The 16,026-nt window shown below is 38.5% G+C and overlaps 1 protein-coding gene across 1 annotated transcript in view; it reads left to right on the forward strand.

Moving 5' to 3' along the window:
* Positions 1–1,086: 1,086 nt before the first annotated feature.
* Positions 1,087–16,026, forward strand: part of LOC117516683 (collagen alpha-2(V) chain-like) — a 35,557-nt gene continuing 20,617 nt past the window's right edge. The window contains exons 1-13 of the mRNA XM_034177528.1: positions 1,087–1,127; positions 1,237–1,290; positions 2,296–2,339; positions 4,031–4,084; positions 4,170–4,214; positions 5,129–5,182; positions 5,966–6,064; positions 6,193–6,237; positions 6,891–6,989; positions 7,137–7,190; positions 7,305–7,412; positions 13,593–13,646; positions 13,727–13,825. Of these exons, the coding sequence (XP_034033419.1) occupies positions 4,043–4,084; positions 4,170–4,214; positions 5,129–5,182; positions 5,966–6,064; positions 6,193–6,237; positions 6,891–6,989; positions 7,137–7,190; positions 7,305–7,412; positions 13,593–13,646; positions 13,727–13,825 (699 nt within the window). The 5' untranslated portion in view covers positions 1,087–1,127; positions 1,237–1,290; positions 2,296–2,339; positions 4,031–4,042. The remainder of the gene's footprint in view (positions 1,128–1,236; positions 1,291–2,295; positions 2,340–4,030; positions 4,085–4,169; positions 4,215–5,128; positions 5,183–5,965; positions 6,065–6,192; positions 6,238–6,890; positions 6,990–7,136; positions 7,191–7,304; positions 7,413–13,592; positions 13,647–13,726; positions 13,826–16,026) is intronic.

Below are 16,026 nucleotides of genomic sequence, written 5' to 3' on the forward strand. Positions count from 1 at the left end.
ACTTTTACTGCTGTAATTTTCAGAAGAAAATGATTCAAACAATGTTATTTATTTGATCACAAATCACCCAATATTGAGATTTGTCTAAGCAGTTTCTCCCTTTTTTATATGTTAAACTACACAGTGGTGTAAAAAGTACTTGAAAATGGCCCTAATGAAGCTATTCAATAATTTATCACAATTTATTAATGGAGGAATTCTGTACAATGTTCAGATTTGCAGAACATTTTATCATTAAATATTTTATACTTAGCAATCTACCTCAAAATTATTTTCTTTAAAATTTTGAAGACAAGACATTTATTTGTTGACTGACTGATTTTACCTTTATGAACTTGTTACAATGAATCACTGAAAATAAAATGGTGAAACAATGTGTGTTTATTTTTCACAGTTACAAGTACAGAAATTCACAGCAAATGGAATCTGAAGTAAATAGGGTTTCAGTTAAAATGGGCACGCAAAGACAAAAAAAGAAAAGAAAAAAAGACAAAAGATGTTGGCATGCCATGAAGAAAAAAAAATTGTAAACATCTAGTAAAACAATATATTGTGACATCTAGTGGTTGTCATAAGGTACATCAACAGGCTGGGGTATAATTGTTAGTCTTTCAGCTGCCCTGGTTTTTTGAAGGGTCACCACAGCAGATCCCCATTAGGCTGTTCCCCATACAACTGCAGTTTCCCCCCCCAAAAAAAACTGGGCCCTGGGCCCTGGCCTTGCTGAGAGGTCACCCATCCACATGCTAACCGGGACCTCCTACCCTGAGCTTTGGTAGGATAAGGCACACACAGAGCAGATTGGCTGCTTACTGCCGTCTGGTGTTTAAGATGAAGGGAAATGTCCTGAATATATCTTGTCCATTTGGCCCATTTTCTACAAAACAGACTAAATCAGGGGTGGCCAAGTTCGGTCCTCGAGAGCCACATTCCTGACACTCTTAGTTGTTTCCCTGCTCCAACACACCTGAATCCAATGAAAGACCTTTCGAACTTGGCCACCCCTGCTCTAAATGGGAGGAAGCTGAATAAAGAAAATGAAATTCAAAGTAGCTTTACTTTGCTTTCTGCAGGGTGCACGAGGATTCCCAGGCCTTCCAGGTCACCCAGGACTTAAAGGTCACAAGGTCGGTCATATAAGCATGACTAACACCTCATGAGGTCGAAAGTAAACCTTCAGTTGATCTCCCACCAGATCAGAAATGGCTTTTACATGAATATGAATCTTTCCAACAGGGACACACCGGTCCAATTGGCTCAAGAGGGGAGTCTGGAGCAGTTGGATCTAAGGTATAAATATGTAACATGATCATAAAAGTAGGTTCTAATGGGGGGATAATTTGATTTCACTGGTGATGACATGCTTAATTAAATGTGGTCAATTTGAAACAAATTAATTAGATTAGATAGAACTTTGTTAATCCTTTGGTAAGACTTCCTCAGGAATTGAGGTTCCAGCAGCACACTTATGTGAATAAAGATAGATAATAGAAGCTACTGTCATCTGAGCACTGATATTGATATTACATGTGCTTATAGACAAAAACAAATAAGAGACAAAATTCAATTTGTTATTCAACTAAACTGCAAATATATTAATTTTTTTTAACATTTATGAAACACTTCTCTAAACAAGGCCATAGGGTCACTGACTAAAGAGATTCCCTCCTTGGCACAGTGATCTATTTCTTTGTCTGTTTCTCTAAAATTGTATATAATAATCATTAGATTATTAATATATAACAAAAATAAATTTAAGAAATATTACAATTTGAAAACAATGCACCTGAACGTGATGACAGCTGCAACTGCTTAATGCTAACTTTTAACATTGAAAATGCCATAGACATGCTAACGCATTAGCATCGTGATCCGGATCACCACTAAATTTAATCACTTGTTCCTCTTGTCATTCCAACGTCCTTGGCGGAGGGTAAAGGAAATTTAAAAAATATTACAATTACAAAAATATTACAATTTGAAAACAAATGCACCCGAACGTGATGACAGCTGCAACTGCTTAATGCTAACTTTTAACATTGAAAATGCCATAGACATGCTAACGCGTTAGCATTGGGATCCGGATCATGATCCGGATCACCACTAAAATTTAATCACTTGTTCCTCTTGTCATTTTCAACCACTCCACAAAATTTCATCAAAATCCGTTCAAAACTTTTTGAGTTATCCTGCTGACAGACAGACAAACAAACCCGACCGAAAAACATAACCTCCTTGGCGGAGGTAATAAATGGAACAGTATTATCTAAAATGTGTGTTGTTTGTGTTTTGCAGGGTGCATCTGGCAACCTGGTTCAGTGGGTGCTCCTGGTCCACCGGTAGGGGGCGCATACTGTTTCTTCACCAAAAAAAAGGGAAAAAAAAGCATTTGATCAACAGGTTCTGTTAGTATCTGTGGAACCATGATACCTTGTTGGAAATCAGTGCACCTAATGATTGATTCAAGCATGTTCCACTGATTACCTGAGGCTGGGATAAGATTTTCTTCTCCTCTATCACATTCATGAGTTCATGATGATCTGAAGGCACTACCAGGGCACATATTGGATGTATAATTCCACCAGTATAACTAAGGTATACTGTAGGTTTCTACCGAGTTTGACAGGCCCAAAAAAGTTTGAAAAAGCAGTTTTTCTTTGAGCATCTTGGTAATGATTCAGAATGTCATAATTTCTCACTCCATAACTGCCCATTCTATCCAGAATTCTTGTACATGAGTAAAAGTTGGAGTATTAATCAGACTTGGGTATATTTAGCCCATCCAGAACACCAGTAGACACAGTCTATCCATGAGGAGATGTGGGCAGCTATGGTCTAATGCTTGGGGACCAACTCCAGGGTTATGGACACTGCCTTGGCCAAGGGAAATGTCAAGTGTGTGAAGGCAGAGTGTGTTTCTCAAATAGCGGATGGAAACCAATGGCAATGCAACATGAATATTTTACCTTTAACCACCTTAGAGTGGTTAAAGGTACTGAATGAGTTCAATATAAACATACTATGTCATACACTGCTGGGGTTCCAAATAAATAAATAAATAAATAATAAGCAAACTCCAAACATAAAGGAACTGGGCTTTTATAGAGAATCAAACACAAGCAAGAGTGCAACCCCCCCCCCCCCCCCCCACCCAAAAAAAAAAAAAAAAAATCAACAAATCAGTTAATCGTGTCTCTCAGACAATGGCCCAAACCAATACCTTATGAACAAGACCACAAGCACGATGATCTCAATCACTTGGAGCAATAAGTTGCTCACAGATAGTGGAATACAAGGGTAATATGCAGGCAGTAACAATCATCTCAGTTGGCTCATACTCAGCTGGAAGTTCTTCCAGTGGAGTGCTAGAGGTCATGTTCTGAAGAATGGCCAGTACAATTCTGAAAATGCCTTACCATCACGAACATTTGAATACGCACTAAACAATGATGTGATTGCTCAGTTGTACAACAGAAGCCATACTGAGATCACTGTCTTCATCTAGGATACCCCACATAAAGTCAGAAATAGCAGATAATCAAACCAACAATCAGTCACTTTAAGGGGCCAGATACATTTCCACCTCAGCTACAGTCCCTCCCAAAGTCCACAAAATTGTTTCACATCTTCCCAACAATGCAGCGATGTAATTCTGAAGGTGTTTGACCTTCTACAAAACACATAGCTCTCACTACAAGGATTTAATAGTCCATAAAAAGAGCTCTAACACTCCGTAGTGTGTTCAGTAATGTACCTTGTGGGGTATCACAAGTCTGTTCCAAGACCACAAAGTATATATATACAACCAAGCTCACATTCCAAACAATAAGACAGGGAGCATCACATGAGTAAAACAATCCGAATCACTCCTGTGTCACGCAGGTTTGACTGTTCTTCAGATTTATACTTTTCTTGAGTTTATTTTTGGTTACCATGCTCAGAACATGTTTAAATTACAGTAGGTTCATCAACCAGGATTGTGAACATGCCCCCATAGAACATCTTATATAGAGCCAACTTTCTGTTTCAGGGGCCACCAGGTATGCTGGGAGACAGAGGCAGAGCAGGCCCAAGTGGACCTATGGTAAGAAGAAGAAAAAAGTCCTCTTTGTTTACCTGAAAAAAAGTAAGATAATATTGCTGAAGTGAGTCACATATCTGCCCCCCAGGGAAAACGTGGTGTCGATGGCCATGTTGGTAAACCTGGTCCTCAGGTAAGTTTTGCATCTGCTTTAAAATGTTCTAAAATGTTGAATTTAGGAGGTAAACTGTAGAGTTAAAGTCAGCTTTGACTTGTGTTTACACCCTTCCCTCGATATTGAACTTGCATCATCTGATAGATAATATTTAAAAATATTTAAAACTTGAACCATAAAAATGTAAAAACATGCAACATTCATTCTCACTTAAAGTGCAAGACCACATATACAGTTATTCAAAAGTGTCCATTAACACAATCTCCAGTTATAGTAATAATAATGGTTTTATAAAAATCATCATCATAATTAATGAAGGTTACTCCAATAAAAACTAAGTCCCTTCGGCAGCTGCCTTGTTTTCACTCAGGGGTGCCACAGCAGATCCAACGTGGATCTGCACGCTGATTTGGCACGTTTTACACCAGATGTGCTTCATGATGCAACTTCACATTACATGGAGAAATGTGGTAGGGGTGGGGTTTGAACCGGAACCTTCCGCACTGAAAGCAAGCGCACTAACCACTTGGCTACCGCCCCTGCCAACAAAGATTATTCAAATAATAATAATAAAAATTATTATTATTATTTTTATTATAAACACTCACACACATGTGATTATTTTTACCAAACCTAAGAACGTGAGACAGTGGTCGACACAAGTGAAGATTGATATATATCCCTCCCGTCTGTGTGTTGCTAAACATAAATCATTTTCTTCATTTCATCTAGGTTCTCTAATTTGAAACATTTTAAAATGAAGTGGATTACTAAAATCAAAGCTACAGTTTCTAATGTGGTTGCACTTGTAACCAAATCTTGTTAGTCTAATTTTCAATCTTTTTTTAAATCAAATCTTCCTCTGTAATGAAACTCCAACCTTCAATTAAAATTCTGCAGTGATTTTTATTTAATTCTCATTTTTGCTCCAGGGTCCTATGGGAATTTTCGGCGCTCCAGGTTTTCCTGGAAACCCAGGACTGAAGGTGAGATTAGTTTGTCTTGTGTCATATATTTTACAGATTTTAACATTTTGGAGCAACATTATTCCTTACAGCGCTTCATCTCTGCCTTATTACAAGCCAGATTTTGAAAAATAAAGTATTTATTTGAGTGATTTTAATACAGTTGTAATGAATACAGACCTTGAAGTGATGCAAGGAACTTTTAATGACAGTAAATTTAAGATAACATGGCAGGTAGTATGTGTTGTTAAGACATGACACACCATTTAAAATTCTACCCTGCAAAAGTGTAAACTGTTTAACAAAAAGCAGTATAGGTTACAGTCAGTTTTACAAGAATGCTGGATTGTATGAATACGCTCCCTTCACATAATTTTTAATTTATTACTTGGAGTTGTGGCTTTGCATGCTAGCTTAGCATGTAGCTGGTTTGGAAATAAATCCATAAAATTAATTTGTGAACAAATAATGTGTTTATCGTCTGGTTGTTATCCAGTTGATTTTTATTATTAGGGTAATCTTAGCTAACCCTACATTTATGTGTGTAGCCTCATACTTGCAAAACAATAGCTGCAGCACCAAACTTCTGTTTTACTTTGAAAGGCAAAAACTGCATTTGCATTGTAAACCCATAATGTCACCTTTCTAATAAATAATAAGGCAACTTACAGGCATTTACTGTTTGGATAATGGGTCTTATGTGGCCCTCAGGCCCCCATTTTGCTACCTTTGCTTAAAGCATGGATAAAGAAATCAAATTTGATACAGGGATAATTGTGACCCAGAATGTGTTCTCTGATACAGGGTGAACAAGGGCCCACTGGAGTTAGAGGGACACCCGGACAGCAGGGGCCCAGAGGGGATGCTGGCCATGTCGGGCCACCTGGACCACAAGGAAACCAGGTGTTTAATAAACAAGGATTTTCTAAAGATAAGAATTATTGCTTCATCGTTATTTTGTTATTTCTGACAAATTTATTACATCATGAGATTTACATTTCTTTTAGGTTAACATTTTGTTTTCCTTATAGGGGGCCGCGGGATCTGATGGAGCTCCAGGAGCTCGCGGGCAAACAGTAAGTGTAGTTACCTAGTGTGGAACACTCTATGAACAAACTTCCAACCTGTTTCTTCCTCAGAGGGAGTATTTCCTTACCACTGTTGCTCTGGGGGTTGGTAAGGTTAGACCTTACCTGTGTGAAGTGCTTTGATGCAACTCTGTTGTGATTTGGCGCTATATAAATGAAAATAAATTGAATTGAAATTAAAATTCTTTCAAAATGTTAAATTTGCAGTACTCAGAATCTTCAATATTTACATTGCTGTTGGCCATTATTGTATGTTTTGGGTAGTCATGAACTTTGACCCGGCCCAGCATGCACCGCGCATACTGAGATGCTGAACTGGCTTAATGTCTGTATGTGTTCTATAAGAAAAGAGGGGGGAAAAAAACATTTATTTGTAAGAAAAGGGGGCTTCTTTAGTGTTACTGATGTTGCTAGCAGTTATGGTGAAACTGGTTTCACATCAGACTTAGGCTTCAGAATGTGTGGTCAACTTGAAGGTGCATTTTCTTTGACTTTTTCAATAGGAACTGGGAATTTCAAGTTCCTTCTTAAAGTCGAATGCAGCATCGTGCTCATAAAACAGCTGCATTAAAAATGATGACTTTCGCTTTTTTCAACGTGAAAAGCAATTTTGACTCAAAGATGACTCCATTCCCTTCCAGGGTCTGCAAGGCATCATGGGTCCAGCAGGCGCACCTGGCCCTCCAGGCACCCCTGGCCCACAGGGAACTACTGGTGTCGAGGGTCCAAAGGGTCAAGTGGTACAAACTCTTAGTTTGTCTGATTTTCCTTGAAATATTTTGCAAAATCTGAATAATCTTTGTGACTGATAAATTCTTACTGGTAGTTGCTCATGAAGTTATCTCATGCTTTTTTATTTATTTATTATTATTTATTTATTTTAACAGGGTGATGTTGGAGCACCGGGATTCAAAGGAGATCCTGGACTTAAGGGAGAACGAGTAAGATGAGACATTTTAGTCTTCCTCTAACCAAGCTATAAAGAATATTTTAAATTCTGCTAAATTATGGAATTTGATTATTGTTTAATTTTGTCATCGACTGCTGCGTCACAGGGTGACACTGGTGATCACGGTCCATTAGGTCCCATGGGAGATGAGGGGAAGCGTGGACCTCGAGGTGACATGGGGTCAGCTGGTCCTCCAGGATCTCCAGGAGAAACAGTGAGTCCACTTGACCATGCCCACATACAGTATGTTACAGAAATCTAAAACACACCCATTTAGGCCTAAAATATAACTTTGGAAGGAAAGTTTATGTAATGAACAAAAATATAAATGGAATGTAGTTTTCTCTGGGCCCCTCCCCAATCGGACCGGGAGTGACATGTTTAGTACCGCATGTTCTCCTTGAATTGCTGGCTGTCTGAGTGGTGTCCAAAAAATGGGTGGGCTTCATAGATAATTGGCAAAGCTTCTGGGGAAAACCTGGTCTTGTTAGGACAGACGGCATCCATCCCACTTGGATGGAGCAGCTCTCATTTCTAGAAATCTGGCCAAATTTCTTAAATCCTCCAAACCGTGACTATCCAGGGTTGGGACCAGGAAGCAGAGTTGTAGTCTTACACACCTCTCTGCAGCTTCTCTCCCCCTGCCATCCCCTCATTAACCCCATCCCCGTAGAGACGGTGCCTGCTCCAGACTACCAATAACCAGCAAAAATCTATTTAAGCATAAAAATTCAAAAAGAAAAAATAATATAGCACCTTCAACTGCACCACAGACTAAAACAGTTAAATGTGGTCTATTAACATTAGGTCTCTCTCTTCTAAGTCCCTGTTGGTAAATGATATAATAATTGATCAACATATTGATTATTCTGCCTAACAGAAACCTGGTTACAGCAGGATGAATATGTTAGTTTAAATGAGTCAACACCCCCGAGTCACACTAACTGTCAGAATGCTCGTAGCACGGGCGAGGCGGAGGATTAGCAGCAATCTTCCATTCCAGCTTATTAATTAATCAAAAACCCAGACAGAGCTTTAATTCATTTGAAAGCTTGACTCTTAGTCTTGTCCATCCAAATTGGAAGTCCCAAAAACCAGTTTTATTTGTTATTATCTATCGTCCACCTGGTCGTTACTGTGAGTTTCTCTGTGAATTTCAGACCTTTTGTCTGACTTAGTGCTTAGCTCAGATAAGATAATTATAGGTGGGCGATTTTAACATCCACACAGATGCTGAGAATGACAGCCTCAACACTGCATTTAATCTATTATTAGACTCTATTGGCTTTGCTCAAAAGTAAATGAGTCCACCCACCACTTTAATCATAGCTTAGATCTTGTTCTGACTTATGGTATGGAAATAGAAGACTTAACAGTATTCCCTGAAAACTCCTTCTGTCCTGATCATTTCTTAATAACATTTACATTTACTACTGATGGACTACCCAGCAGTGGGGAATAATTTCATTACACTAGAAGTCTTTCAGAAAGCGCTGTAACTAGTTAAGGATATGATTCCTTCTTTATGTTCTCTAATGCCATATACCAACACAGTGCAGAGTAGCTACCTAAACGCTGTAAGGGAGATAGAGTATCTCGTCAGTATTTTAACATCCTCATTGAAGACACCTTTGGATGCTGTAGCTCCTCTGAAAAAGAGAGCTTTAAATCAGAAGTGTATGACTCCGTGGTATAACTCACAAACTCGTAGCTTAAAGCAGATAACCCGTAAGTTGGAGAGGAAATGGCGTCTCACTAATTTAGAAGATCTTCACTTAGCCCTGGAAAAAGAGTCTGTTGCTCTATAAAAAAGCCCTCCGTAAAGCTAGGACATCTTTCTACTCATCACTAATTGAAGAAAAATAAGAACAACCCAGGTTTCTTTTCAGCACTGTAGCCATGCTGACAAAGAGTTCAGAGCTGCTATGTGAGCTGAGTATTCCATTAACTTTAACTAGTATGACTTCATGACTTTCTTTGCTACAAAATTTTAACTATTAGAGAAAAAATTACTCATAACCATCCCAAAGACTATCGGTATCTTTGGCTGCTTTCAGTGATGCCGGTATTTGGTTAGACTCTTTCTCTCCGATTGTTCGGTCTGAGTTATTTTCATTAGTTACTTCATCCAACCATCAACATGTTTAGTAGACCCCATTCCTACCAGGCTCTCAAGGAAGCCCTAACAGTAGTTAATGCTTCGATCTTAAATATGATCAATCTATCTTTGTTAGTTGGCTATGTACCACAGGCTTTTAAGGTGGCAGTAATTAAACCATTACTTAAAAAGCCATCACTTGACCCAGCTATCTTAGCTAATTATAGGCCAATCTCCAACCTTCCTTTTCTCTCAAAAAATTCTTGAAAGGGTAGTTGTAAAACAGCTAACTGATCATCTGCCAGAGGAATGGTACTATTTGAAGAGTTTCAGTCAGGTTTTAGAATTCATCATGTACAGAAACAGCATTAAGTGAAGGTTAGCAAATGATCTTCTTATGGCCTCGGACAGTGGACTCATCTCTGTGCTTGTTCTGTTAGACCTCAGTGCTGCTTTGATACTGTTGACCATAAAATTTTATTACAGAGATTAGAGCATGTCATAGGTATTAAAGGCACTGCGCTGCGGTGGTTTGAATCATATTTGTCTAATAGATTACAATTGTTCATGTAAATGGGGAATCTTCTTCACAGACTAAAGTTAATTATGGAGTTCCACAAGGTTCTGTGCTAGGACCAATTATTAGTCACTTTATACATGCTTCCCTTAGGCAGTATTATTAGACGGTATTGCTTAAATTTTCATTGTTATGCAGATGATACCCAGCTTTATCTATCCATGAAGCCAGAGGACACACACCAATTAGCTAAACTGCAGGATTGTCTTACAGACATAAAGACATGGATGACCTCTAATTTCCTGCTTTTAAACTCAGATAAAACTGAAGTTATTGTACTTGGCCCCACAAATCTTAGAAACATGGTGTCTAACCAGATCCTTACTCTGGATGGCATTACCCTGACCTCTAGTAATACTGTGAGAAATCTTGGAGTCATTTTTGATCAGGATATGTCATTCAAAGCGCATATTAAACAAATATGTAGGACTGCTTTTTTGCATTTACGCAATATCTCTAAAATCAGAAAGGTCTTGTCTCAGAGTGATGCTGAAAAACTAATTCATGCATTTATTTCCTCTAGGCTGGACTATTGTAATTCATTATTATCAGGTTGTCCTAAAAGTTCCCTAAAAAGCCTTCAGTTAATTCAAAATGCTGCAGCTAGAGTACTGACGGGGACTAGAAGGAGAGAGCATATCTCACCCATATTGGCCTCTCTTCATTGGCTTCCTGTTAATTCTAGAATAGAATTTAAAATTCTTCTTCTTACTTATAAGGTTTTGAATAATCAGGTCCCATCTTATCTTAGGGACCTCGTAGTACCATATCACCCCAATAGAGCGCTTCGCTCTCAGACTGCAGGGTTACTTGTAGTTCCTAGGGTTTGTAAGAGTAGAATGGGAGGCAGAGCCTTCAGCTTTCAGGCTCCTCTCCTGTGGAACCAGCTCCCAATTCAGATCAGGGAGACAGACACCCTCTCTACTTTTAAGATTAGGCTTAAAACTTTCCTTTTTGCTAAAGCTTATAGTTAGGGCTGGATCAGGTGACCCTGAACCATCCCTTAGTTATGCTGCTATAGACGTAGACTGCTGGGGGGTTCCCATGATGCACTGTTTCTTTCTCTTTTTGCTCTGTATGCACCACTCTGCATTTAATCATTAGTGATCGATCTCTGCTCCCCTCCACAGCATGTCTTTTTCCTGGTTCTCTCCCTCAGCCCCAACCAGTCCCAGCAGAAGACTGCCCCTCCCTGAGCCTGGTTCTGCTGGAGGTTTCTTCCTGTTAAAAGGGAGTTTTTCCTTCCCACTGTAGCCAAGTGCTTGCTCACAGGGGGTCGTTTTGACCGTTGGGGTTTTACATAATTATTGTATGGCCTTGCCTTACAATATAAAGCGCCTTGGGGCAACTGTTTGTTGTGATTTGGCGCTATATAAAAAAATTGATTGATTGATTGAACACTTTTGTTTTCATTCTCATTTTTCATGTGTTGTAGTAAAAGAGCTAAGATTTGTGGTCTGCACATAAAAAACTTATTTCTTACAAATTTTCTTAACAAATTTGTTAAAATCTGTGTTAATGTGCATTTCACCTTAGCCAAAATAATCTGTCCGCTTGGCTGGTGTGGAGATTAAACAGCAGCATTATTGCTCACATGCCTTGGAAGAGTGCAGTTTTATTACACAACACAAGGCCGCAGATGTCACAGGTTTGAGGGGGAGTGAAAGCGGCCTGACTGCAGGAATGCCCACCAGAGCTGTTGCTTGTGAACTGAATGTTCATTTTACTACCATAAATCATCTCAAATGTTGTTTCCAATCAGTCTGACAGCTCAGCCCAGGACAACTACATCCAAGATCAACAGCACATTTTCAAATGGCTTTTTATTGTGACCAGTCCAAGGTGCATCTGTGCAGTTATCATGTTTCAACATCATTTATGCCACACCTTTGCAAAGGTGAAGGTGCTCGCTAAAAGGGTTTTTAACAAACTAAAACCCCCTGTCATGTTTCTCGATAGAAATAAATTGCGAAACGGCAAACTCACAGGATAATCATCAACCCCGCCACAATCCATGTGCAAGCATACAGTTATATGTAAACGTTTGGGCACCCCTGATGATTTCCATTATTTTCCTTTATAAATCAATGGTTGTTTGGATCAGCAATTTCAATTAAATATATCATATAACAGACAAACACAGTGATATTTGAGACGTGAAATGAATTCATAGGATTTACAGAAAGTGTGCAATAATTCTTTAAACAAAATTAGGCAGGTGCATAAATTTGGGCACCCCACAGAAAAATTTCTTCATGCTGGCCTTCACACTGGAATTTCCAACAGCAGTTTTTGGGCGCCAACCTGCACTGACACAACTTGTTTGATAGAAGTCAGTAAAACAATCATGAAGGACTATGCCAACAAACAAACAGGCATTCAAGACCTTGACCCTAATGACTGACCTTTGGTAAATTTGATGTCACCAAGGATAATTTAAGAACCCAACTACATAAGTGTGGCAAGTTTGATTGAAATTGGAGTGGAGGGAAAAAAAAAAGTTTTTTTTTGTTTTTGTTTTTTACCTTTGACCCCATTGACCTTGACCATTGCCAAATTAAGCCCATTAAGGTCAGGTCTGGGGTTGAGTGTCATCTCTGTATCAAGTTTGGTGCAAATCAGCCAGTGGACATGGGAGGAGTAGGAGAACAAGCAAACAGACAAACGAACATTTCTCAAATAATATTATGTATTGTGAACAAAATTTGTGTAAATAAACCTTAATGTGCGACAAAACTCAGATAATTTACTTCAACTCATGATGGGCGTGAAAGTGAATGTGTTGCATTTATAATTTCACTGAGCATATTTGCGTAGACAGAATTGGTGGAAAGGGCAGCACGGTGGATGTATGGTTAGCACTGTTGCCTCACTGCAAGACGGTCATGGGATTGATTCCCACCTGTGGCCTTTCTTTGTAAAGTTTGCATGTTCTCCCTGTGTCTGCGTGGGTTCCCTCCGGGTGCTCTGGCTTCCTCCCACATCCAACACATGCATGGGGTTTCCTGTATATTTGTTTTGTAAATTGTGTTTGCAGCATGGCCCAAGCAGAGGGTCACCCCTTTGAGTCTGGTCTGCTTGAGGTTTCTTTCTCAAATCATCAGTGGGAGTTTTTCTTACCACTGTCGCCTGTGTGCTTGCTCTAGGTGGTTGGTAAAGGTTAGACCTTACTTGTGTGAAGCACCTTGAGACAACTTTGTTGTGATTTGACGCTATATAAATGAAATAAATTAAATAAGAATCCAAAAACATGCAGTGTTAGTTGGATTGGAATCTTTAAATTGTCCGTAGGTGTGTGTGCCTGTGTGAATGTGTTCCTTTGTCTATTATGGTGTCCTGTCCAGAGTGTACCCCACCTCATGCCCTATGACTGCTGGGATAGACTCCAGTCCCCCTGTGGCTCTTTTTGGAGTAAGCAGTTGAAGATAAGCGAGTGGGAATTTGTTGTTTTTCAACATAAAAGTGCAACAGCATGCAAGTTATAACAAATAGATTTTGCACAATGGGACCTGTTTAACCATGAAATGGGAACTGATGCTTTTATAGATCAACTTTTGGTCATCAGTTACTTAAAGCAAGTAATTACTAATATTATTTAACTGTATGTGTTCCAAAATTTTATAAAGAAATAATTTATAAAAGGTTTCATGGTTAGATATTTATTTTCACCAACTTTTTGCTCATTTATAACAGTTCTGTTTTTTTTTATGTCATTGTAGGGTGCTCCTGGAAACAGAGGGTTCCCCGGGACAGATGGTTTGCTGGGCCAAAAGGTGAGTTTGCTGCTCATCAAAATACAAATAATGGCAGAATTTAGTTTGTGACTTTAAACCTTTGACTTCTGTCTCAACAGGGTGCTCAGGGTGAGAGAGGACCCCCAGGGACCTCTGGTGCTAAAGGTTTATCTGGAGATCTAGGACGCAATGGGGAGCCAGGTTTAACAGGAGCTCGGGTAAGTCTGGCACAACGGCACGGTTCAGGTTGAAAGTTGTTGACTGAATCAGTAGCATTCATTAGTACAGTATCTTTCCTCTGTTGGTATCTTGTGTGACCTTTGAAACTTTTGATTTGGATGTTGTAGTCAGTATCATTGTGCCTTGAGATTTATCACTGGTTGTAGCTGTCTCACCTACCACTGTGAGTTGTATGTCAATGCTGGCATGCCTTCTTTGACTGTAAGGGGATGTACACATTGGATGACTCTGGTTTACAAGGCTGTTATTGGGTTGGTTCTGATCTATTTATCTGGATTACTTCAGAGATCTGAAAGCTGTTATGCTTTACACTCGAATGACATGTTGTGCTTCCGTGTACCTCGTGTTCACACTGAGGTAGGAAAGAAAGCTTTTAGTTTTTCTGCTCCCTCTGATTGGAATATCCTCCAAACTGAATTGAAACTCTCTGGTTAACTTTTTGAATGCCTTCTGCTCTACTTTGAGACTGTGAACGGAATTCTTTTGCATGGGTGCCTGTGTTTCTAAATTCTAATTTGTTTTATCCTATACATTGTTAAAAATTATCAAGTTGACTGTCTTTTTTCTGTATATTGCTGTATTTTATTTGTGTAATGTTCTCATGAGGAGGTTAACCTGTCGATTATGACGTGCTACTTGCCTTTCTGGCCAGGTCATCCTTGTTAAAGAGGTTCGATCTCAATGGGCTTTTTTATCTGGTTAAATAGACTTATTATTATAATATGAACCTATGAAATACCAATATAAAGCACATATTTTATCCTGCAGCACTTTTAACACCTTTTTACACACTTTTAACCACTGAAAATTTAAACGTTGCATTGATGTTTAAGATTTAAGACTTGCAACACTGATGGAGAACGATGGAGTAAAAATTTCAACACCAAAGCTCAGTTTGCTATAAACACATTCAAACCCCTCTCCTCATAAATACTGCAGTACACTGTTCTGACACTAGGCTGTGCAGTAACATCAACATGTTTTGAAACATTTCAAAACAAGAATTGTTTCAGACATTGCAAAACTGGATTCTGTTTTCAAAATAAGAGATAATGCATGAGCGCATGCCTGGTTCAATCTCAAACACACTTTCCTTTTTCTATGCCTAAAATTAATTGTTACTTTTTTAAATCTTGACAAATCTTTTAAACTATATTTGAACTGACTTTTTGTTTTAAACAGATATTTACTTGCCTCACTTTGGGAACAACTGTCCTCATAATGTGTCCCAAATAGAATAGTATTCAAGGTAAATACTTCTACCAAAACTCAAAATGTTTCAACTTGTAGTCTTACCAAACTCCACCCCTTCAAACTAAAATATCATACTTTCTCTTCTGAGCTCCACCCATCTTTCCTCACAAACCTCTGCAAACATCACTGCATTAAAAAAATACAGTCTTAATTGTTTTTTCATATACTGTCTTTTTTTTGCTGCTACTGCTGCTGCTTATTTGGGTCCCAGTCGCTGTGACAGCAGATGAAGCAGTTCATCCCACACTTCCCTGTCCTCGGCCAAGTCCTCTAACTCTTCCAGTGCAATCTTGAGGTGTTCAAAACCAACATGGGTGAAAACATAACCTCTGTGGAGGTGATGGTCGTTGGATTACATTAACTCTGCCTGCAATGCAATGACAAATATATTTTTTCTTTATCTCTGTAGGTCCAAGTAATATATATCATTGAACACACTGTAAAACGGTGGTTCCCAAATGTATTTTTGAGCTCCCAACGTACACGTACAGGTCTTGTGTTTCCAGACTCCACATTTATTCTAAACAATGTTGTTTACTACAACTTCTTACTGAACAAAACAAAATAAAGTGATGAATCACCTTTACAGTATAATTATTAAAAGTGACATTTATCATATGTATATAATTATATATATATATATATATATGAATAATTATTCATTTATTTCTCACTAATTTGTCCATGTTCTATCTCAAGCATGATCATCAATAGTGTTGCCAGATACAGCTGATGGTTTCCAGCCCAAAAGCTATTCAGAAACTACCAAAAATACCCACAAAACTATATAACTGTAAAAATATTAGTTATGTAATATATAAATATTAGACATATAATATTTTAATAAAATATAAAATAATATTTTTGCTGCCCCAGTAGTTTAACGTATCGTAAAAGGGTAATGCGGAAACATACATAAAAATCC

The sequence above is a fragment of the Thalassophryne amazonica genome, chromosome 1 (assembly GCF_902500255.1).
Source record: "Thalassophryne amazonica chromosome 1, fThaAma1.1, whole genome shotgun sequence".
Taxonomy (NCBI): Eukaryota; Metazoa; Chordata; class Actinopteri; order Batrachoidiformes; family Batrachoididae; genus Thalassophryne; species Thalassophryne amazonica.